We start from the raw sequence: 24,921 nt of genomic DNA on the forward strand, positions 1-24,921 counted from the left end.
ATACCGTAAAGTCTGTGAAGCATGTTGAATGCAAGGTATTATACAAGTGGGGAGCCCCTGGGCTGTGCCATGCACATGTAGAATCACAAGGATATGCAAAAGCTGTATTCTGTTCCAAAGAAAAGCCAAAAAATGCCTCCCTTTTCCCTGCCAAGCATTGTGCAGACTGTGGCTGTCAGGCCTGGCTCAGTTCTTCTCCTGAACTGTTGCTCTTCAGTGGGGAGGCTCTGCTAACCCAGGGACTGCTGGCTAATCCAAACCTGGACTGAAACCTAGGATAAACATGGAGCTAAGGCAAAGCCGTGTATTATATGTCCAATGAAACAGTATTTGTGTGATGCCTTCATGACACTTAACACTTTTACTGCCTGAAGAAGTCACACCATGGATGTAAATAGTCTCTGGGAATGCCTGTTTTGCAGCACTGCCTTTGCTCTGACCCCCTTCCTACAGTGTGCTGTAGACACTCTGTGCTAGAGCTGTTTTTAGGACAGAGTGAGAAATGATGTGTGAATCCTGAAGAAACTCTGACTCCTGTTTGGGTAGCTCCTGAATATGAGAAGCTCAACAGTATCCCAGACCCACAGCGCCAACCTGTTCCTCTCAGGACTGCAACAGTGTCTTCATCAGCTCTTCCACCTAAATGAACAGTCAACACCACAGTTTTTCTTCCCACTGTTCTGCATTTTCTGGTGTTTTTTCTTAAGAATCTCACTGCCTTGAAACGTGGCTCCAGTGGCGAGGGAAGCTGGGTAGAAGGGAGAAGAGTCTGCAGGGTACAAGGAAGCCATTGTTTTGCATGAGTTAATGAAGCTTCCCATTCAGTGCTGGAAGAAAGCAACTCTGTGACTTGTGTGGTATTGTTGTATGGCACATCTGCCAGCCTAACATGAGAGAAAACAGTTAAGATATTGCAGGCTGTAAATGGACCTGTGTCTTCCCTGCATGGTACTCTGGGGAGGTGCAAAATGATCTATTGATAAGATTGAGAGGTTGTTATTGGATTGATCAATTGATTGACTGATTTTTATAACAAAGCAAGGACTGTTCATGCCTTTGCTTCAACTTTGACATTTAATTTACTCTGAATATGTGAGGAAAAATAGGACTCCTAGTGGGTTACTGTGCACCAGCTCTTTGGTTATCCAAGAACTGGATTAGATTAGAGAGAAAGAAAGGGAATACTGTTTTTTGGGCCCACAAATGTGTCTCGAGTGCCTGAGCCAGCACAAGGGAAGGGACAGAACTGCATTGTGAGGAGTATGGCTGGAGGAAAGGAAAGCAAGATCATCCCTTCCTGGTGGTGGGAAGCAGACAGATGAGCTCTGCTGCTCATGGAACCACACCCTTAATACATTTAGACTCTTCATGGTGTAATAGTCAGGAATGATTAAAGTAGCTTCTGTCCCTTGCCTTTCTCAAACTGAATTTACTGTCTTTGGGGCAGGGAGAGTTGAACAGCTGTGATTTACAGCCGGATGCGTTGCAGTACAGAAGTGCTGAGTTGGGGTTCCTCAGGTGTTCAGGATGTGATGGGCTGGGTGTGGACGTGTCTCCATTTAGCTGTCCCTCCTGCTCTGAAGGGAGCTGTTTTCAAGAGAGGAACGATACAAGCAGGTACAGGTGGTAACAGCTTCTGTTGCCCTGGTTTTCAGCTGCTGTTAAATGTATGTCAACGCCCTTGCTTGCTCACTTGAGAAGGAGGTATAACAGAGCTAGATTATCCTGCATGAGAGAAGTTTAAATGACTAATTATCTGGAAAACACTTTGAGCTGACAGATGCCAGACAAGATGGCAGTGCTGTCCTTGGGGGGAAGTTTCCAGGCAGGGAGGAAAGAGAATACTATCCCTGAGGCTTATCCTGGCTTTCCCAATGCCAAGGTGTCCAGCTAGCCTGTGGTAAGTGTTGAGTGTAGATAGGAAAGTGAGCCCTGAACAGATTCATTTGGTTTCAGCCTTTAACGGATCATGTTAAAATTGGAATATATAGAGATGATAGTATATTCAGAAGCACTGAGGTCCTGCGGCTCCCGTGGAAAACGTGGCTTTTACCAGCAAATGAATGTGAGGATCAGTCTTATTTCCTGCTTCACTTGGGTTGATGGGTGAGGAAAAGATGGTTTAGCATTAAGAAATGGACCCTCAGACTTTGCAAGTCAGCATGTTCTGGTGGCAAATACACAGTGAGATGCTGGGCTAGAAGTGTACTCTGTACAGATCTGTTTTCAGCAAATTAGCTTAAATCGAAAGGCTCCTGTACGTGTGGGTATGTCTCCCACTGTGCACAGCCCTGTCCTCTCCTTTCTCTCTGAGCTGTGGTAACTGATCTTGTGCTCCCACAGGATCCATCATGATCTTTTGTCTTTCATTAGAAGATCTTTGGGCAAGGCCCATCTCTTCATTCTTTTTATCTATCGGGCAGCACAATGTGGCTCTCTGATTACATATTTGTGTGTGACAGGCTGCTACTTACATATTTACCACAGGCGAGGATGCTGCAAGCTGTGCACAGCCACACCTTCCTTATTTCTGATCCCCTGGCCCTTTCCCCTTTCTACCTTAAACAGCCTACAGTTCTAGTTAGCCATCTGCGGCTTGTCTCCCTTCCCCTTCCTCCTGCTCCCTTCCCCTGCTTTGTTTTGTTTTGTAGCCACAGTTGTGCTAACACTGGCACAAACCTGTGCCAATTCATTTTACGGGCTGAGGAGCTGTCAGCATCCCAAGTACCCTGAGTCTGCCCAGCTGGCTCGCTTGGGTGTTTTCTCTCTCTCCAGAGAGTCTATTTTTGGTGCTCTCTAAGCAGACAGAGCATTGGATATCTGGTCTTATTACCCTTGCTAGGTGCTCAACACAGATCTTTTCCCTGCCCCCAGCAGCTTGCATTCCCACCAAGGAGCATAATCTCATTTGAGGCTCTGTGATCCTGTCCTCATGGCTTGGTCATTCTGTCACACGCTGTGACTTCCAGTGGGTCAGTCCTAAGTGGTGGGATTAGATGACCAGGCAGTAAATCTTGCTGCTCTTTGTGTGTTTTCAATTAGTTCCAACTAGTTCAGTCATTCCCACTCCCGAAGGGCCCTGGGCACTGACCACCACCTTCTTTCCAGCTCACCTCAGGGGAGGAGAGGAGAAGCAGAAAAGGAGCCTGCTGTTGGGTCACAGCAGAAGGGGAGCAGCAGCAAGGCTGTTAGGGCCCCGGTAGTGGGGCAGGTGCAAGGCCTTGGCCAGCCAGTGGAGCTGTCAGATGGAGGCCTGGGCATAGGTGGCCTTTGGATTGGCACCAGTCAAGTTTCTAATGTAAGCGGCTGGGACATGTGTGTGGCTGCAGTGAGGAGAAGTACCGAGGGCTTGGATGCAGCACCAGCCTCCTCCAGCACACTCGTATGTACTCCCTCACTATCACCATGCTCCCAGCACTTTCTCATCTTCCACCTGTCACCCTGACCCTCCCACCACCTGCTGCCTTGCCCTGTCCCCAATCCACAACCCTTCTACACCCTGCTTCTCTTCCCAAGACCTGGCCCAGCCCTGCTGTTGCTTCCTCTGTTTCTACAGCCCTCACCAGTTTTATACTCTCCTCCAGCTCTCTGACCCGCTCCTTCAAGCTCGTGGGTTTCCCAGATCCTGTTTGCATGTATCTTTATTCCTCACCCTGAACAAACCAATTCTGCCAAACAGGCCAATGTCTTTCCCCACCCCCAAGATAAATCCTGCTCCCAGCCACTTAACCATCCCCAAGCTGCAGCCTCAACTCTACTCTTCAAAGGAGAACTGCAGAAAACATCTCACAGCCAACAGAACATTGTAACCCAGAGGTTTCTGATCATGTACCTTCCTCTGCCCTTCTTCTGCCCTCCTCTGTGGAGGACAGTGCACAGCACCTGGTGCTGTGGCCCATTGCGTGCCCCTTGGTACAGCAGTGCTGCTGGCAGTGGGCGCAGTGCCTTTGGCAGGAGATGATAAATGAGGTGGAAGGAGCAGGCACGCATGACTGGTGTCTATGAAAAGCCTGCTTGTGCCTAATAAGTCTGAGAAACAGTCCAGGAGCCTTTCGTGCATGGGGAAATATGGCTTGAGGTGCTGCCAGAGCTCACAGTCACTCTGGTTATCAGTTAAAAGGACCAGGCATGCAGACAAAAGCGGGAGGGTTTCAGTATGTGCATCCACCTCTTTAACGTTCAGGAGTGCAGTGTCAGGAGTTCCCAAACTGCTTCAGCTCACAACCACCTGTCTGGTCCAGCATCGTCACTTCCATTTCCACCTTTGGTCTCACCACCCGTGGCGGGTCGCAGCTCTGCTACTTTAGGGTCCCTTAACCCAAGAAATTTATTGGGAAGTTTCCCAATTTGTTTTTTAAACCAGGGCACTGGAAGGGAAGCAGTGGTGATCATTTAGATTTTATCCTCTCTAGTCAAACAGCATCTTTTCCTTCATTTCTAGTATCTGGCTAGTGCAGCCAGTGCAGCTGCCTAAGAGTCAATATGTTAATCCCTAATTTTCCATGAGAATTGAGAGCTATTTACTGTGGGAGTTTGGAGACCAAACTTGTACCAGAGAGAGATGCTGCCTTTTGTGGCATGACAGTGGGGAACTGCACTTTTACTTGAATTGGGAAAGAGGGAGGCAAGGAGTGGGGAGTATCCTTCCCTTTAAGACACTGGATGAAGCCTCTTTGTAATGATTAGATCCCACTGCTCGGAGGAAGAGTGTTTCTTCACTTATTAAATGTATCAGAGGACAGTTGTGACCAATCTGCTTAGCACAGTATCTGTAGTGGCCACATTGTGTGCCCTGGGCTGTGACATGGCCAACAGTTGCAGAAGTCAGGAGTGATTTAGAATACGCAGTTTAAGAAACCTTCGGGGACCCATCACTGTTATCTCAGAAGGGCTGAGCATGCTGCTTTTGAAAGCAGCTTCCTTTAAAAGATCTCCATTTGGGATCCAAAATCAAAGATCTCACAGCTGAGCTGTGTTACACCAATAAAGAGGAACAGCAAATGGCTTTCTTGAAACACAGGGTAGCGTGCCACTGATCACAGTGTTTTGTGAACTATTCCTGTCATGGTGTGACATATCTTTCATTCTTAAGTCTTTGAGAATCTGTTTTTCCCAAATCAATAAAATCCCAACGCTGTTTGAGCCACAATCCAGGTAGCTGTCTCCAGTTTATCGCTCTTGTTGACTCTTTCGTTGGTGTCTGCAAGAATCAGACAATAGCCAGTGAATGCACAGGACTGCAGAACCAAACAATAAAGACCAGGCTGGGAGAGACAATAACAAACAGTTCCCAGGAGAGGAAATGAACTGCACAAACAAAAAGGGTGGATGATATTAAGTTTCCACCATCAACATTAACGTCAGCTGGTTTCCCTTTGAGTCTTTAGTGCTGTCTGACATCTCCAACCTGGGTAGCTGTTTCAGGCCAGGCACGGCACACGGGCCCTGGCCATGCGGATATTGCTTGTAGGTTTTTCCATTCATATGGCAGCAGAAGCAATTTCCTCCTTCACTCAGGCTTGTGCTCAGAACATAAAGCTGATGGTTTTGCTCTTAGCAAGACCTGCCTGCAGACGGACACAATAACGCTTCTGCGTGCAAAATCCCACTCATGGCCGTGAGTAATTTCCCAACGTTACCCTACTTCTCAGAAGACCTGTCAGTCACCATGACTAAAATGACTGCCACGTGTCCCTCACCTAATCCTGTGCCTAAATTAGTCATAAATGCACTCTGTTCTTAACGATCTTAAGTCTGGATTACAGAGGTGGCCAGACACTGGGGGTTTCTCCAGTGGGAAGCATCGATCAAGTGTAAGGAGTGGCGTGGCAGCCCGTTGTGTTTGTAATTTGCTTTACTCTTTAAACACGCTTGCTAGGTAACACTCTGTCAGCTGGGGTTATGCAGTGGTTTCTCCATCTCCATGGGAAAGCTGAGGAAGGGAGAATCTACATTCAAAGGTGTAGTACACAGGTGGGTGTCACTGCTTTTTATGTGTATGTGAGTCCCTGCACATGGTGCCCAGTGTCACGCTCGTGTCTCGCCTCGATTACTTATGCTTCAAATAGACCTTATTCTCAAAGCTTTTATGTGTGTTGCCACAATGGCTCTCTTTTTTCCCTTGCTAGGTCTCTCAGCTACTTCATTTACACATGTATTTGGACCAGAAAAAAGGGCAGGTAATCTGCTGAGTGCTTATACTGACCCCTAACTAACGTTTGCCTCCCTATTAGACTAGTTTGAACTGTTTTCAGCTGAGATTGGTGTGAGGCTAGATGCTGTCTGCTCTGCTTCCAGTGGGTAGATCCTGTGTGCTGAGCTTTAAAAGCTTGTCTTTGATCTCATCAGCAAAATGCCTTCCAAGTCCTCTGCTGGCAATCAGAGAGACTCCAGCAGCCAGGCAGGGAGCTTTCTATGTGGAAAACTCATCTAACTCACGTTGTTGCTACTGCATTGGCCAAGCTGCTGTGTTCACTGTTGTTTTCTTGCTAATGGCTAAAGGGAGCCTCTCTCCCGCTGCTGTGATCTCATTAGGATGGTTGGGGTTGCAGTGGAGCTAGCGAAGCCAGGACTTCGCTCAGAAGTGAAGATGCATCTCTGCAAGCATTTTCTGAGAGGTGTGGTTGGGGAAGTCCTGCTGATACCGTAGCGATAACTGACATCCTAGGACCATCCGGTACACCTTGTAGTGAACATGTGCAGGGTGGAGGCCGTAACATGCATGCAGACATGTCTGCTAGCATGGAGGAGAACTGCTAACCAAAGTCACAGCAAAAAGAGAGGAGAACATTAACAGGTTTACCATTGTGCTGGAAGTGTGGTGAGTGTGACTTAGTGTTCCCTTGCCTGTCCATTAACTGCTGATCCTAAAATGCAAAAGGCCAGAAAGTGCCATCCTGTGTTAACACTGACTGTATTAAAAACTTTTTTTCAAGTCTTTTATGACTTGACATTTTTTGGTTCCTGATTTGTGTCACTTCATCATGCTGTGTTATAGTTTCCACGGTTGCAAAATTGAGTTTGTAGGTATTAGAGGTGTTTTGAAGCCTAAATAATGTCTCCAGAATGCTTTCAGATTACCAGACTGAAGGTATGATAAAATCTAGACTCTGTTATTTGTTTATATTTAGGTCATATTTAATGGGACTTTGTTATTATAAATTGCAGATTTTTAAATTATGTGCCTAATTTTATTTATCTAGAGCCTATGTAAAGCTACCTACATATGTGGAGTATTTTTAATGAATAATTCCATTGGATGTAAACCCAGTTTTTCCAGACTCCTAAAGCCATCTCCCTCTAAAAATTTTTACTTCAAATATGAATGCAGAGATTAATTATAAAGAGGCAAAGTAATGAAGACAATCCCAGCTGTTGCTGATGGAGTGCCTTTTAGAGTGCCTGACACAATGATGACTTCAGATTTTGGAAAGGATCAAGATTTGTGATCCTTCCAAGCAAATACTGGTTGCATCAGTGTTTGTGCTCTGGGCCCACAGAGGTTAATGTTCATTTCTGGAGATTACGATGTCTGCAACATTTAGAGGAAGGTAGCATGCAGGTAGCTGGCTTTGAAAGCTCAGTATTTTGATACTGTTTTGTCCCACTTTTTAAAGCAAAAATCAGGAGAGAATGTGCTAGATGTGGGCAAGTAAGGTACGCCTGTACTACAGTTGCAGTTTTGACCGAAGCAGGTAGAGATGTACCTAAATTAGTTTTAGATTAATTACTATGCCACATGGATGGGAGCTTTATCTTCCCTTAGAATCACAGACAAAGCAGAGTTCTGCAAGAGATATCCATGTCATGATGGGCGATGCCCTAATACTGTTGGTAGTGTCATGAATCTAAATCAGGTTGATACCAAGTGACAGCAGTTACTGTGGAGTGATATTACCGTGTCTTTTTTAGTATTTGTCTTTTGTCCTATTCAGTAGCACCAAGCCCTGCCCCAGCCTGGCCCTTCTCTGCCCCTGTAAAGAGAGAACTGTTCTATGTATGGACCTAGCAAGGTTGGTGGGTCCTGGGAGAAGAAGACATGAAGGAGGCCTGAAGAGGTCCGCTTTCAGCTTGTGCTGTACCTTCACCTATGGGGTGAACTTTGTTAGGCACAAGAAGATCAGATGAATTTTGGAGCAGGTACATTATAGTGAGTAGGGAACAGAGACACACCTGCTCCCACTTGTTGCCACTGAAACCTCACCATCTAGCAAAATCACTGCTGGATCAGAAATGCCATGCTTACGGGGACAGTCTGTGTCCTAGGAGAAGCTGGATGAGTAGAAGTTGAGTCTAGGCAGGCAGTCTTGTGCCCAGGGAGAGTAAGGCTCAGTCTTCCAGCACCTCTTCATGCTTGTGTCCTCTACCAGGGGATGAAGTCTGCAAAATACAGGTCCCACATTGCCAGCACAATCATCCTGACAGGGCAGTTGGTGTTCAGTGAGGGGAGAGAGAGGGAGAGAGAGGTTGGTGTCATCCACAGTCCCATAGCCCTTCCAGTCCGTATTTTCAAAAGATTGTATAATACCACCATGCTGTTTTGCTGTTGACACAGTGAAATGTTGTTATCACAGTGACTGTCATGATATTACTGCTGTCACTCTCTCTAGGATAAAACTAGCCCAGATTCGTGTGGACATGCTGCATTCGTGTGGACATACAGGCCTCTGGCCTGTAGCATAGACATAGCTTCAGGACCTGGATCTTCTCTCTGGGCAGACACACAGTGTGCTGAAATTCCTGGGATATCTCCCATGTCTGTAGCAGTTGGAAGAGCATCTGTATGCTCACAGCCAAGATGGTAAACAAAAATCCTCAAAACAGATGCTCTTCATGTTCCACATGATTGTTTTAACCAAACACAGCTCAAGATGTGTGCTGTGCTAAACCTATTCTGTTGTGAAATAAAGCTATTAACTTGTTTTTTTCTTTGGTTAATAAATGATAAGTCTTATTGTGGAATAATAAGTGTTACAGCTGGATAAAGTCTTTATTGCTAAAACATATCACTACAGCAGTGCAAACCCTCACAGTGCTGGCTTTTCAAATGTTTGTGATTTCATATACAGCAGCTGCTTATCTGACAGGGAAATTAAGTTGGTAACAACATTTTCCATTTTACTCTGAAACCATCCTGATTCTGTTGTAATCATAATTTTTGTTGTGTTTCTGTTTGGGGTCAGGTAGAAATGTGGCAACTGAGAAAGAACTGTGAGTGTTATGTTGTGCCCTAGGAGCAATTAAATCATGTCTATCCCTACAAAGACCGAAGGTGCAAAAATTTGAAAGAAGTGGAAGGGAGGTGAGCAGGCTTTCACACATGTCCACTGTCCTCACCCAGCCTGAGCCTTTGCTATCCCTGTGATTGCTGAGATTTGGACAAACTGTTTCATGGAATGGTAGGAACAGTAATATTTTGCTATTTGCATGATGAGCAACCTTTGTCTTTGCTGTTATAAACTCAGGTGAAATTAAAGCAAAGATCAAGAAAAGACAATTTTTAATTTTTTTTCCTGGATAAAGTCAAAGTTGTTTAGCATACATGCCGTGACGGTGTGTTTAAGGCTGTGGTTGTACATATATGCTACTGTAATGGACCCACAGATGACAGGCACATATCAGGCCCTTGTTTCAAAGCTGTGTTTGGGGCCTCTGATCATTATATGCTGCTATATCACAAGTTGCAATGCAAGAATATTAACATATCTTCATTTTCAATGCAAAAGGGTGTGTTAGTGTCATCTTCCCTGCCAGCTTGGTCTGACATATGAATCTCGTCTCTAATCTGAATCATGGCCACATACATAAATTGCTCGCTGGAATGAAATGGTATTTGGGTTAGCTGGCCGAGCAGAGCGGCTGGGAGGAGGTTAAAAGCTTGAGCACTGCTGACACTTGAGCTGGTGGTGTGGGAGGAATACAGCACTGGGGTCACAGCAGCTCATCAATTGCTGACCCTCCGGCTTTGCTGGTCCAGTCATTCTGCAACACCAAAGTATTATTTAGTGATCTGATTGCTCTTAGCTTGTTCTCGCTAGGGATCTGTCTGTTCTAGTCAAACTGCAGGGTAAGAGGTCTTCTGTTAGCTTTAAATCAGCTACTGAGAATAGGGTGGCAGTGCAGGAATTCAGTGCAAGCTGCAAAACCCACCCAGAACTGCACTGAGCTCTGGGCAGATGAGATCACACCCAGCTAACCAGCCATGCAAGGAAATTTCAGTATACCAGCCCAGTGACAGCTGCATTGGTAAAGAGGAGATGTGCCTTAGACTGGCCTAAGAAGAAAAACTTGAGATGCCTGTTGGAGAGAGAACATGTCCCAGGAGTGGCTCAGCCACTGGCAGGAAAGTAGCCAAAATTCAAGCATCGACTCTTGTGGCAGGTTGGAGAGTGAGATGGGAGAGGTGAGATTTTAACAAAACGTCAGCTCTATGGACTCCACTGCCAGCATATAAAATAAGCAAAATAAAATGTCTCAGTATACCAGCAAAAAAGGCCCATCCATTTAAAATACTTTAAAAAGTAGAACAGGCTAATGAGAAAGAGCAAAGTAAATCTGCAGGAAGAACGTGGTGGGTGTGTGGAAACTTCTCTGTAATAGCCTGCAGAAAAGCTAAATGCAAAATGCTGCCAAACAGTATATACAGAGAGATCTTAAGAAACCAAAGAGTGAGCAAAATAAAGAGAAAAATCCCAGTGCAGCTTCCTGGCTAGCTCCACCAGATGACTTTGCTCTATAAAGGAGAGTTTAATTTTATTTTCCTTAGATGATGCATATTTCTACTGATGATGCTTTGGAACAGCATTGAAGAAGTTATCACCGTGTGCTGTTTGCTTTTTGGCAAGGAACGTGCCCAGTCTTGCCTTTGATCATAGATAGTCAGGATGAGTCCCATCTCCATGCCAGGCCAGCACCAGAGCGTACTCTCCACTGGCCCCTCACCTGCACTTTGGTTTTGCGGGCAGGATACTCAAACCTGCAGCCCGGAAGGGAGCAGTGATGTATTCTGGTCCAGCCCCAACCCAGAGCCCTCTGGCAGTATTCAGGCTATGCTCCTGCTTATGTATGGCTTTGGCAAATACAAGTCTAAATGAAGGTGGTGTGTGAATTGCTACAATGTGCCATATCTGATTTGTTAAACAGGGCAATATTTACTGTTTGCCATCTTTCTGATTTCACCTCAGTCAAAGCATCCATTGAATTTTTCCTAATTTACACTAGCACGGATAATTTTAGAATCAGGCTCTATGTATTTATTTCAGTATTTTTTTCAAGACTATATGCTATGAAGTGTCTTTCAGACCCTCCCCCCTCAACAAAATGTTAAAACCTAAATGTTCTTTTTGTCAGTTATGCTATTTGTATTCTGAATGTCACTTGATGTAGCCAACAGAGAAGGATAGATAGGTTCTGTATTGATTGTATTTTCTGGTATTCTCACTTTATGGCAGTGGTACAGTATGAGAGAGAGTATTTGGGGAGACCTTATTGCTCTCTACAACTACCTGAAAGGAGGTTGTAGCGAGGTGGGTGTTGGTCTCTTCTCCCAAGTTAACAAGCAATAGGATGAGAGGAAACAGCCTCAGGTTGTGCCGGGGGAGGTTTAGATTGGATATCAGGAAAAATTTCTTCACTGAAAGGGTTATCAAGCACAGGAACAGGCTGCCCAGGGAAGTGGTGGAGTCACCATCCCTGGAGGTGTTTAAAAGATGAGTAGATGTGGTGCTTAGGGACATGGTTTAGTGGTAGACTTGGCAGTGCTGGGTTAACGGTTGGACTTGATGATCTTAAAGGTCCTTTCCAACCAAAACAATTCTATGATTCTATGAGGGTTACAGAATTCAGAGAGAGGAATACCTACAGTCACCTTTTTGATGTGATGTAGTTTTAATGAAAGGTGTCTTTTAACCAACCCATCCTTTACAAATAACAGCTACGTTCCTTTCGCCAAGGAATGTGTTTGTTGCCTGATTGAGAGCTAGTCTAAAAAGAAAGAAAAATGCTGTGTTAATTTATTTTTTCCTTAAGCTTCATGAAAAAAGCACTGAAATATTTCTTCACATTTAACAATAACTTTTTATTACTTTAAAATTTCAAATTTTCTGTTCTCTGGAAATTCTGTGTATGACTGAGAACAGCTGGGTGAATATCATCATAGACGATTAACTTTAAAAGGGAATTATTTTGATGCAGACTGTGTAATTGTGTTTCTGAAGCCAAGCACCAATTTGACTCAGATCCTAGTGAAGAAAGTACCTATTAGAAAGATACACCACCACCCTGCTCCTTTAAACGTGGCCAAGGCTGCTCTGAGCTCAAATGACTGCATTGAAGAATTAGAGATGCTCGCTGTCAAAAGTTTGAATGACTTTGTGTGTAGAACCACTCAAAAAGGAAGAGCAAAGAGAGGGAAATGATGCTTTTAACAACTCATTTTTGTCCTCTCTAGGTTACTGGACCAGGCAATTTTTTCGCTTCCTATTGTCCTGATGTATTTCAGTGAGCTAGGGAGGAGAAAGGCTCAAAATGCACTGTGGGATCTAACTTTTCTGTGTGTTATTTGCTTGCTTGTTTAACTAGGGACAGGGGGCCCTGTCTGAGAGACTAAGGAGCTTTAGCATGCAGGATCTCTCGACGATTCGTGGAGACAGCAGCAGCACTGTTCCTCCTTCCGTCACTGTACGAACAAGTAGCAAACAGAGCCAGCCAAAAACATCCAGAAGTGCATCGGAAGGCACTGGCAGCTCAGGTAAGTGCCAGTGTTATTTTCAGTGTTGTGTTGTCTGGAATATCACGCAGCTGAATGAAGTCATGCAGTTGGCAGGAATATATAGAAACAGACATTGCAGGCAGCACATACCAGAATTCACAGGACACAGACATGCTGTTGAGTCTCTTGGCACTTAAGAGAGAAAACAGTATCATCGTTTGCTGGTTACTGTTCCTGGCCGGTACCAAGGACTGGACTTGAGCCTGCAAGGGGGCCAGCATCAGTCCTTGCAACTTGAGCTGAAAAGTTAGGCTCTGGGCTGGGGGCTGCAAGCTGTCATGGGTTTTCAGTGAGAGGGGCTAATGGAAGTGCAAAAAGGGGGGCGATAAGAATGCACAGTAGTGGGCAAGGGTCATTATTATCTTCAAAGCCCTCATATGGTGATACAGCCTCTCTCTCTTATGTCATCTAAACATAAATGGCTATCTGGTTTGAATTAGGCCCACTTGTGCTTCTTCTAAACTGTACAGTAGCTGCCACAACACTTGACAGTTGTAGTTCCAGAACTTTATCCCTGATGAAGCCTACTGAGAAATAAAACCCATATAAAGCACTCCTAAAAGCAGAGACCAAGATCTGACAGCTGTTTACAATACTAAGGATGTCTGCATAAGCACTGTAATGGAAAACGAGTTTCTCTGAAGGGCAATGGTTTATTTTCGAATTCTGAAAGAACAAAGGGAAGAAACATCATGGTGGGAATAAGATCCATTCCTGAGGATTTAGTTACAAAAAAAATATTTCAAGGTTGGTTAAAGAAATCTTTGTGAGCCCAGATCCAAAACATTTTATTGGAGATGATAGCTTTGCAGATTAGATCTCAAAAATGGAGACAGGGAGGGTTATCCCAAGCAGGGGGTTCCAGATGGCTTCCGGGATTCCCAAACACCACCAAAGATCACGCAACTTGACCACTGTGATGAGAAGCCACAGAAAGTTGCAGGCGTGTTGCACTTGTAGCTTGTAAAACATCTGCTGGCCCGTTTTCAGCTTGTGTGTGTTAAGGTCTGTGCAAACATTTACTGTGTTTCAAGCCTGTGTAGATTGCTACCCTTCTAGTTTGCTTTAGTTTTGGAATGCATTAGAAATGTCTTGTCTCATCCTTCCTATAGCTTACAGACTTCTCTGTTTAATTTTTTTAACATCATCTGTGGAATAAATTCTCTTTACAGGTAAATTGAAATAGCTAATGTTGGTGCACAGTAGCTTTGATGTTTGTGTAAGGTCTTCTATGCACTTCTCTTGAAGTAATCAATCTGAAAGTAAAGTGTTCACACAGAGAATATAAAACTCTTACTCCAAAAATAAAAACAAAATCACATATCATTTAGACCAAAACAACAAATGGCACAAATAAAGCATAATTTAGTTATCTTAATTCCATGTGGTGTAGAGCACCCTTTGTAGTTTTGTTCTCAAGGCAGCGAGCTGAGCTCACCTGGCCATAGACCCCCTCTTACCACACAAAAGTTTTTGACTTTGATCTGGTCTCATATCAATACTGTACAAGGATCCCTCAAAATGAATCTCTGGAAAATTGAATTGTTCATAAACTTTTCAAACTGAGCCTAGTGTTTATCACAAATTTTTGGATCTGAGTTTGTTTTTAATTGTTTTTAATTCTTCTTTTAATGAAAACAACACAAATTTGCAAAATCTTCCAAGACTTTTATCTGTCCCATCTCACTTAGTGATTTCATTGAGGTCGCTAATCTAGGAGCCTGCTTGCTTCTCCACCCCCAGACAATACAGAGAGGCACTTCCAGAGGGTAATTTCACTCACAGGTGGTGGCACCATGCTGTGTGGAAGACTACAGCCACAGTTTTGCTCTCACTTTTAATCAGATAAAGTGGAAGAAGTGGTCCTGGTCTCTCCAGTCCTTGTGCTGCTTTGTGTGGGCACAATAATGTATGTAGTCAGAATGTCTAGAGAGGCGAATTGATCAGAGCCATAACTATCATGTGTGTGTATGGAAGAGTGGGATGGATCAGCCAGACTATCACATCCTGAGGGCCATATTCAGGGCGAGACAACGCTGTTCTAGGCACACCAAGCCCAGACACGGTCCCATCACTCCACCTTCCATATTTGTTTAGTTGGAGTGTTGCACATAAGCAAGGGGCAGACAGAATTTGCTACTGTCTATTAGTATGCTATATACATGTGATATATACATACATGAGTGTGTGCATGTGCAGTCACCACAGAACAGCTGACACACAGCTCTTTTTCCTGTCCCAAAGCCCTTAGATAACACAGATGTCCATGTCAGCAGTCCCCACTGTCTCACAGAAACATTAGACTTTTCTTTATATTCCTGCTTTAGAGATAATGGGACTTTGTCTGACATCAGAGGGAATCAGCAAAAATACCCTGGACTAATCTGTTTGACACGAGGATGACTCAGCCAAAGCCCTCGCCTTTCTTGTAAAATGTCTTTCTAACCAGCTGTTAGAAAGCCTGACAGCAGTAGCTGGGGTACATGAAAAACGACTTTAAAAACATTAATAGAGAGGCTGGCTGGGGCTGCAAACATTGTACCCTTGGTCTGAGTAGAAATCCTGCTTTGTGGAGACTCTGAGGCTGGAAGGAGTGGGTCCTGTGTCTGCAGAAGAAGCAGTGTGGTGGTTAGGAGGCAAGACTGCGAGTTAGGACACATGAATTCACACCCTGCTTTATTGCAAAATACTGGTGTGACCTGGGGCATACCTTTGTTCCTCAGTGTGTCTGTAAAAGAGAACAAATTGTACCTCCCATGCCCAGGTCCTGAAAGCCATAGGTGGTAGAAGATGCTTGTGTATTTTAAGGTCAATACTTTAGAAGATTTCTTATATGGCTTTCCTGTACACCTTACTTCAGTGACTATAACATGTAAAATACCTGTGGAAAAGTCCTGTTTGTGGATTGATCCCAGTTTTTCAAGAAGGTTTCTGTTTGTAGTAACAGCGCGATATTTTGCTACTACCTCTGAGAAGTTTCTGGCCAACGGAAATGGGCCTTTTTATGTTTTCCCTTCTTTTATTCTGTCCTTTGTTTCCCAGTCCAGGCATCTGAGAAGCTGCATGTGGGTATGCTGGGATCTTGGTGACTTGCTGATCTGGGTGCCTCACTCTTATAGCCCTTCTTCTGCCATTTGTTCACCCCCACCCATTTCCCTACATCCTCCATCCATACGAACCTATTGCAGTCCTCTGCAAGTGCAGCTCTCAAAGTCACTGCCTGAATTTACAAATGATCAGTAAGCCAACCTTACAAGTGGCAAAGCCAAGCACTGCTGTAGCAGTTGTTAACCCTTTTGCTTCGGGACTGACATCCCCATGCCTGGGAGTGTGTGTGAGCATCACTCAGTCCTACGAGGGTCACAGTCTTTGATGAAGGAGTACGTACACAGATCGCCTATGGGAGTGCTTTTATAGCTCCCTTTAGTTCTCTCACATGGCTCTCAGGGATGTACAAAGGCTGAAGAATTAGTTTTGCATCTAGCACAGGCTCTTAATTTTCTCAACGGGAGAGAGAGCCATGTCAAAGAGAGAATAGCAGCCTTATGATAATGAGATGTCAAGTGCTACCCTCAGGTGATGGAACAGCCTAGCTATGGTCACTCAAGCTGTCCATAAAGAGCTGTGGACTCGGGAAGAAATCCTGAGTTTGATCCACATTAAAAATACATTCTTGTGCTATTTTTGAGGGATTATTTTTAACTCAGACCGATTTGCTGATCCGCCTTACTGGGAGCCTCCAAAATAACTGTTTTGGGAGACGTTCGGGGAGATTTGTTTTGAGATAAAGAGGGCAGGAGCTGGAAGCTCCTCAAGCCAGCTTTGCTACTGAGCGAATGGTGCATGGAAGCACACCCTCACTTACAACAGTGAGGCAAAGACAAGAGATGGCTCTTCAGGTTGATGTTACAGGAGTTTAGATGGGTCCGATTCCCTGAGCAATGACAACACAACCAGATCTGGTGTGGAAGTTGGTGTTGCTCAGTTCCAATCCTGTTGTGTTACTATGTTTAAGAGCAGATATGATATCTGAAAGAAAGTGACTTGTAAAGACACAGGATGGAGAGAGGTCTGTTGTCTTCTCTGCGCAGATGAGACTGCTGAAACTCAGATTGGTTGGTATGAAAACCTCCACTCCCCCTGTGAGCACCAGGAGTGGTTCAGGTTCTGGTTTCACATCTCAGGCATGTTTCCAAGCCCACTGAAACCCGTGAAAAGACTCTCCTGTCACTGTTGGGCTTTGGCTGTGGCCAAAAGCTGGCTGCAGAACCACGCTGTACTCAGGCTGCATCAAATAACGACTCGGCTTATTTCATTTCCAATGTTGCTATTTTTATAGTGTGACTGGTGCTGGTTAGATGGATTTGTGACTCTCTGAATCCCCTCTTGACACAAAGCACCGTGTGAAGAGTTGGCATTTAGTTAGTAAAGACCACATGCAGACACAGCAAAGGTTTATTTTTGCCTGCTGAAGAGTCTTTTATGAGGTCAAGAAATAGAATATGCAAGAGTTGCCTTTGAGACAAGAGAAATTACCTCTGCTTTTCCTCTACATTTTCCTGCCTTTTTTCCTCCCCTCTACCATTTGCTGTCTTTGCTGCCTTTCAGTGGTGCCCACTGTACACTGAGCAGTCCTGCTTGTGCAGACAGCCAACCACACGAGCGGGACTGCTCAGCGTAGAGCATTCAGATGCTATTCACACCCATCCCACAGAAAGACCCTTCTCCTCCTCACACCCAGCCAAAAGCCACATACAGCCAACACGAAGGGGCAAAGGCTGCTTGCGCCATGATTTGTGTGTGGCTGCCAACCCCACACACAGCACATGACGTGAGGCATCGCCGCTGCTCCTGTGAAGCACGTGCACACCTTCCTTTGACATGCACTGAGGAAACATGATGATTGCCCTTGTTGCACGTAGCAGGCCCACCACCTGTCCTCTTTATCTGATCTTTCCCTTTGCTCTTAGTTCAGCATTTCTCGATTTCGTGTTCTGGCACCCTGATGACAGCATGTGATATTTGAGCTTTGATTCATGTTCCAACCTGTGCTTCTTCCACAGGCAGAACTGGCCCTTTCACAGGCAGAACTGCCCCTTTCACAGAATCACAGAATCACAGAATGGTTGGGGTTGGAAGGGACCTCTGGAGATCATCTAGTCCAACCCCCTGCCAAAGCAGGTTCCCCTAGAGCACGTTGCACAGGGTCGTGTCCAGGCGGGTTTTGAATATCTCCAGAGAAGGAGACTCCACAACCTCCCTGGGCAGCCTGTGCCAGTGCTCTGCCACCCTCAAAGTAAAGAAGTTCTTCCTCATATTCAGGTGGAACTTCCTGTGTTTCAGTTTGTGCCCGTTGTCCCTTGTCCTGTTGCTGGGCACCACTGAGAAGAATCTGACCCCATCCTCTTGACACCCGCCCCTACGGTATTTGTAAGTATTGATAAGATCCCCCCTCAGTCTTCTCTCCTCCAAGCTGAACAGACCCAGCTCCCTCAGCCTCTCCTCGTAAGAGATGCTCCAGTCCTCTGATCATCTTTGTAGCCCTTTGCTGGACTCTCTCCAGTAGTTCCTTGTCTTTCTTGAACTGGGGGCCCAGAACTGGACACAGTACTCCAGGTGTGGCCTCACTAGGGCAGTGTAGAGGGGGAGGATAACTTCCCTTGACCTGCTGGCCACACTCTTCTTAATGCACCCCAGGATACCATTGGCTTCTTGGCCACAACAAGGGCACATTGTTGGCTCATGGTGAACTTCTTGTCCACCAGAACTCCCAGGTCTTTCTCTGCAGAGCTGCTTTCCAGCAGGTCAACCCCCAGCCTGGACTGGTGCATGGGGTTATTCCTCCCAAGGTGCAGGACCCTGCACTTGCCTTTGTTGAACTTCATGAAGTTCCTCTCCGCCCAGCCCTCTAGCCTGTCCAGGTCATTTAGAGTTTCCTTTAAGAACTGTAAATGTTGTGTGGCTACTCATCGTTATGGACAAGTGGAAGCTCTGGAACAATAATTTGAAATATTTTTCAAGGCAATTCTGTTGTTCTGGCAAATATCCAGTAGCAATCCACACACAGACATGTCTCTATTAACAGTGGGGGCTTTTGCACTTCTTAACCATACATTATTGCTGTAAAAGCATCCTGGACAGTGCAGATAAAATTTATTCCCTTGCGATGGCTGGTGAGTGACACATGTGACTTGAGGAGTGGGATATTGGCCACTGTGTCACGTAGCTCAATCCCATAGCTGATGCAAACATGTCTCACAGCTGCTCATGTCAGTGGAAACCTCCAGTGTGGGCTGGGCACTGGAGGCCAGCCTTGCTTTTGGGTGAGTCAGTGGGACATACCTCAGTGTCAGGAGATTTGTGTTGCATCACGGGATGGTCAGTGTCCAGAGCTGACACTGTCTGGGCTAGAGGATCACATGTTATGGAGCCACCCTCTCTGTCGCCCAGACTGAGTGCCCTTTCTGCTTAAGCTTACCCCAGGCAGAGATCATTCTCAGCTGGAATGATTTCAAAGCAGAAATGTGCAGTGTGCTTCCTGACACTCTCCATTCCTCTGTGCAGGAGAGAGTCAAGGCTGTTTCTTGGTTTTTCACTTACACTCTGAAGGCTTTGCAGGACAGAACAAAGGTGGGGGAATATCAGCATTCAGGGTATGTCTGGATAGCTCAGTCCCCACCAGCCAGAAAAACTCCAGAAAGATGTGTGACAACAACCTATATATATGTCTGTTGTATGAGCTCTCTTCTGTGTAAAATCAGAGTCCAAGCCCACAGCAGGCCTCTTGGGGTTGGTTGAGACTCCTCTGTTTTATACAAAGGCCATAGTTTCACAGCAGCATCCAGGCAGTATGAGCCAGCACTCCCGTTGAAATGGTATGACCCTTGCTTCTGCCCATACCATGCTTTCCCTTGGACATGTTTAAATCTTATTTATATATACTGATCCCAGTCAGGGAGACGGTTCAAATTAAGTGCTGTTCCTTGCTTCCAGGTTGCTCTTGACATGGGTCAGATTCTCAAGCCAGTAGAGAGCAGAAGCACAGACATCACCAACAGGACAAGGAAGGTGGAGGTCAGAGTGCGAGGGGCAATGCAACATCCGTTTTCAGCAGCAGCACTGGTTTATGCTGGTTTAGAATGACTGTGAAACTATGGAAGAACTTTAAGTGTCTACAGTGCATAATAACCATGACCAAAGAAATCACACAGAGCTCAAACCTTTTTTTTCTTCAAAAGGTTTTTTTATCTGGAGTCATTGATACCACTGTGAGGGTTAAATTGGAAGGCTCAAACTGGAAATTATTTCATAGAATCATAGAATGGTTTGGGTTGGAAGGGACCTTAAAGATCATCTAGTTCCAACCCCCCTGCCACAGGCAGGGACACCTTCCACTAGACCAGCTTGCTCAAAGCCTCATTTCTAGGCTGTGTCCTGGAACACAAGCTATCCACAAGACGAAGCCATAAAGTCACACTTCTTAGAACAGCTGTGAATCACCTGCATTTGCAGTGAAGGGTGCAGCGCAATTCCCTTGGTCGCCTTCGTTCTTAGAGCAATTCCACCGAAATATAATTCCTGCAGGACTCCTCAGCATGTTCCCGATTTAGGAAGATCAGGGATCTGTGGATAGTTTTCCTTCAGAAACTGTGTGAATGGCTGCACCAGTGCTTGTAGAAGTCTAAATCTACTGAAAAATATCCAGGCATGTAGCAATACAAATCCCAGTATTGCACCCTGTGTTTATTATCATACAGCCTTTTGCACTGTCTTACCCGTTGCTCATCCACGCTCCCAGGCCCCTCTAGTCAGGAGTTATTTCTGTTTAGTGATCTGAAAAGAGAGCCAGGGAGCTGTACGTAATCCCAGCCTTAGCACCCGTTAGGCACACAGCCTGGGGTGAGGCATGTGCCTGGATCTGTGCTCCGTGCTGGTGAACAGAGACAATTGTCTCTTCACACACATGGGGGTCGCAAAGTCCACCTCAACATGATGCCAAGTTTTTTTCTGAGATAGTAGCTTAGTCTGATGAGTTCCTAACACTCAGCTCCTCTTTCAGTGTGCACGTGTTGCTCAGTATGCCGACTCCTCAGAGGTGAGTGCTGGATTTCTTGCGCCCCAATACCCACGCATCCCTTTCGGGCATGGCTGCGTTCCCCAGCCTGGCTTGCTCCTGCTGCTCTTACTCACTGGGTTTCCTAACACCAGGGGAACAAACCAGGGGAAGGCCAGGCTGCGAGCGAGTTCGTGAGCTGTGTGTGTGCTGATGGCAAGTACTGTGGTGCTTCTCACCTTACTGACCTGTGCTACCCAAGGCTGGGGAGTGTTTCTCTGGAGAAAAACCTCAGTCCTTTCTGTTCAGGAGGACGTACCACTGTTCTTGCTGCACCGGTGTAACTCCTGCCCCGTATGCCCCAGCGCTAGTGTAAAACCACAGGGAAACCAGCAAGAGCAAACCTTCAGTCCCAGCCCTGTTTTGCTCTGTTTTCTAAGGATTGGCTGTGTTTCTTTGTTGGTGGAGAGGACACTTGTGTTTGGGATGAGCAGGGTAAGTAACAAAGCCCAACAGCAGACCCTGGTATGATGAAATAAGGTTGAACAGATTCTCCCTGCTTTGATTTGTGCTAAAGCCATTTTTGAAAAATGTCCCGCTGTCCCCAGTGTTGCTTGTGTTTACAAATTTGGGAGTGTAGTGAACGGTTTAGCTGCCAGTGGTCTTTTCAATGCTGCACCAGTCAGCTTGGTTGCTAAGAGCTGAGCCATATCCCTTCTGCATTTTGTCCCAGTGGCAGATGAAAAGAGGGGGAGGCCTCTGATTTGGGCATGCCAGAGGATGGGGCTGCCAAGCAGCTTGTCTAGGGAGAAAGAAGAAATCCAGACTGGCAGCGTCTCTTGTTGGTGGAAGCAAAAGACCTTTGTAACTCCTTCACTTTTCATCTCATGTGCTTTTTGTTTATTTTGCACACAGCCATCAACCTGGGGACAGCAGCAGAGGGACTGAAGGATCACAGTGCTGCCACTGTGCTGCAGCCATCGCTTCTGGCTGTGTTACTTCCAGAGTAGTAGGATGTGTGTTCCCACTGCCATGCACCTGATGTGCCATGCAGCCCTGTGCACCATTAGAATCATAGAATCATTTTGGTTGGAAAGGACCTTTAAGATCATCAAGTCCAACCGTTAACCCAGCACTGCCAAGTCCACCACTAAACCACATCACTAAGCACCATCTACTCATCTTTTAAATACCTCCAGGGATGGTGACTCCACCACTGCCCTGGGCAGCCTGTTCCTGTGCTTGACAATCCTTTCAGTGAAGAAATTTTTCCTGATATCCAATTTAAACCTCCCCTGGTGCAACTTGAAGCCATTTCCTCTTGTCCTATTGCTTGTTGCTTGGGAGAAGACACTGACACCCACCTCGCTACAACCTCCTTTCAGGTAGCTGTAGAGAGTGATAAGGTGTCCCCTTAGTGCTTGGAGGCTGGTGATCTCAGCCTGACACTGTCTCCTTGCACACCGCATGGGTGGCAAACCAACCCTCATACTTGGTTTGTCACCCTCCCTGTTGTCCTTTTCTGGTTCTTTGCACCAGCACATTTGGAGTGAGTGTGCCACTGTGCAGGAGAATGAAGCCTGTTTAAGGTGGTATCTGTTTAAGCAATCATGAAACACTTGTATTCACAGTGCATTTTATTAGCAGCCTTCTAATTTTAGCCTAAACCGATTTTATGGATTTGACTTCAAAGTGTTATTTATAAAAAGAATCACTGAATCCTTAAGTGCTTAGTAGTCATGAGTTAATCTTAGGAAAGTCATTTAATGACGCTAAAGCAGTAATCAGTCCAATATGTTTACAAATTGGGCCCAAAGTCATGTTGATCTGGTTTAAACTGCATGCCCTGTCCTTCAGATTGGCTTGTTTTACTATTTTTTTCCCCTCGACATAATCCAGTCCGTTGGACCATGTCAATAGGGATATGCTGAGGCTGTGTCACATAGAGGGTTCATTCTGTCTCCACAGGCTGCCCTTTCTCTGTCTCCAAGGCAATAGATGCATTAATGCACTCGCAGACAACAGCCTGCTGTTTGAAATGCTCCTTTGTAAGTGCAGCTTTGGTAGCTCAGAGAGCTGACTACGTAATGTGAACACATTCTCTCAACGCCACAAAAAGCAGGGGGAGGAAAGAAGCTAAGTTTGTTTAGCTGGGACTAAGTTGTCCTAAACTATTGGCACTCATCTTTCCTTGGTGCAAACTTTTGCGTAGCCAGTTTCAGAGTACAATCGTTAACAGTACTCATCTCCAAAGGGTTTGTAATCTAAATGGGCAGATAGTCAAGTCTTACCTCAAGCAGGAATATTAAAGGTTGGTTTAGAGCCATGATGCAGCCTTTTTGGCAGGGTAAGTTGTGTTAATGCTCTTGCAGATGAAACTTAATTGTTTCTTTTGCTGGCTGACTCATAGAAAGCCCCACAGCTCTTAGGAGAGCGCAGGCTAGTGGGAGCAAAAATCTGCCCGTCCTGCTCCCTAGATGATGTCCTGAGAGAAGGTTTCATGAGGACGTGGCCTGCAGGTGCCACAGAGTGTGCATGTATGCAGAGACTGAAGGCCAGGCTGAGCGCAGCGTGAGCTCCCCCCGTACGGGAGCAGCTCCATCACTGTCTGCGGCGGTGGGCTCCTCTGCTGCTGAAGCTGTTTGCTTCACAGAAGAGCTCTTTCCTGCCCAGTTGCCTTGCTCCAGCCAGCCTCACGGTCTGCACATAACAAAGTATTGACACAATTCAGGACATTCATCCTCCTTTGCTCTGGGCAGCATCACTAATGCAAGCGTGTTCCACTGTATATACTCCAGCGTGTCTTCTTGACAGCTCCTGTGCCAGCTCTTCTTGCTGTTGGTCAGTGGCAGGCCTTTGCTGGCAAAACTCCTCCCGTGTGTTTACATAAGTTTCTGATTTATCTCTTCTATGTTCACGGCCTGTGGAAAGTCAGGCTGTGGCATTAAAGAGCAACGGTACAATTATGTAAGAGCTCTTTTCCTCCTTCAGGAAGGACAGAGTGAACATCTCCAGGGATATCTGTTTGGCTTTTGGCAGTGCCTGGGAAATGCTTAAGTGCATTAAACAAGCTTGCTTGGAACTGGCATTTAAGAAGTAACAAATATTATGTTCGGTGGTATTCTCTCAACTAACGTCTCTTATGTGCTGTTGCAAAGACCTGTGACATGGTTGAGAGGGAGGAACAGTTTTAATTCTTGCAGATGATGAATCTATCTATCTAGCAGATATTTAATAATCAGCTGTATATGAGAAGAACTGTTGCGGCTGCGTGTATTGGAGGGAGCATTTAATACTAAAATGCTGATCAGGAGCCTTAGTCAGTGTAAGAAATGTGCGAGGACATTAGTGATCACAGAATCACAGAATCAGTCAGGTTGGAAGAGACCTCTGGGATCATCAAGTCCCACCATTGCCCTGACACCACCATGTCAACTAGACCATGGCACTAAGTGCCATGTCCAGTCTTTTCTTAAACACATCCAGAGATGGTGACTCCACCACCTCCCTGGGCAGCCCGTTCCAATGTCTAATGACCCTTTCTGAGAAGAAACGATTCCTAATGTCTAACCTGAACCTCCCCTGGCGAAGCTTGAGGCTGTGTCCTCTTGTCCTATCGCTAGTTGCCTGGGAGAAGAGGCCAACTCCCACTTCACTACAACCTCCCTTCAGGTAGTTGTAGACTGCAATAAGGTCACCTCTGAGACTCCTCTTCTCCAGGCTAAACACCCCCAGCTCCCTCAGCTGTTCCTCATAGGTCAGACCCTCCAGACCCTTCACCAGCTTGGTCGCCCTCCTCTGGACTCACTCCAACTGTTATTTTGGAGGACTGTTATTAATTAATAGTTATTATTAATGGGACTGTTATTTTGGGTGTGCACCGCGGGGTTGTGCTCCATAGCGGCGACTGACGCAGTAACGTGCGCCGTGAAAACTACAGCTTGGCAGTGAGTGATGGGCAGCCTAGCCGACACGTTCAGCCAGCCATGCACAAGGTGTTGCAGCATAAAGCCAGCCCCTGGGGTTTTTCCAATAAAATAATGTTGGATCTCTTCTTGCATGTGGTTGTCACCCTGAAGACAGGGTGACAGATGACCCA

At 45.7% G+C, this 24,921-nt stretch overlaps 1 protein-coding gene across 11 annotated transcripts in view; it reads left to right on the top strand.

Annotated features, from left to right (window-relative positions):
- Positions 1–24,921, top strand: part of REEP1 (receptor accessory protein 1) — a 74,683-nt gene that overhangs the window by 37,776 nt on the left and 11,986 nt on the right. For 7 of the 11 annotated variants that reach the window (XM_068402564.1, XM_068402566.1, XM_068402567.1 and 4 more), the window contains exons 6-8: positions 6,129–6,179; positions 12,580–12,748; positions 20,829–20,864. In XM_068402564.1, coding sequence (XP_068258665.1) covers positions 6,129–6,179; positions 12,580–12,748; positions 20,829–20,864 — 256 coding nt within the window. Of the gene's footprint in view, positions 1–6,128; positions 6,180–12,579; positions 12,749–18,112; positions 18,200–20,828; positions 20,865–21,131; positions 21,188–21,262; positions 21,318–24,921 lie in introns of those variants that run through there. The other 4 variants (XR_011048342.1, XM_068402568.1, XM_068402569.1 and 1 more) reach the window with 4 other exon arrangements.

The sequence above is a fragment of the Nyctibius grandis genome, chromosome 6 (genome assembly GCF_013368605.1).
Source record: "Nyctibius grandis isolate bNycGra1 chromosome 6, bNycGra1.pri, whole genome shotgun sequence".
Lineage (NCBI taxonomy): Eukaryota > Metazoa > Chordata > Aves > Nyctibiiformes > Nyctibiidae > Nyctibius > Nyctibius grandis.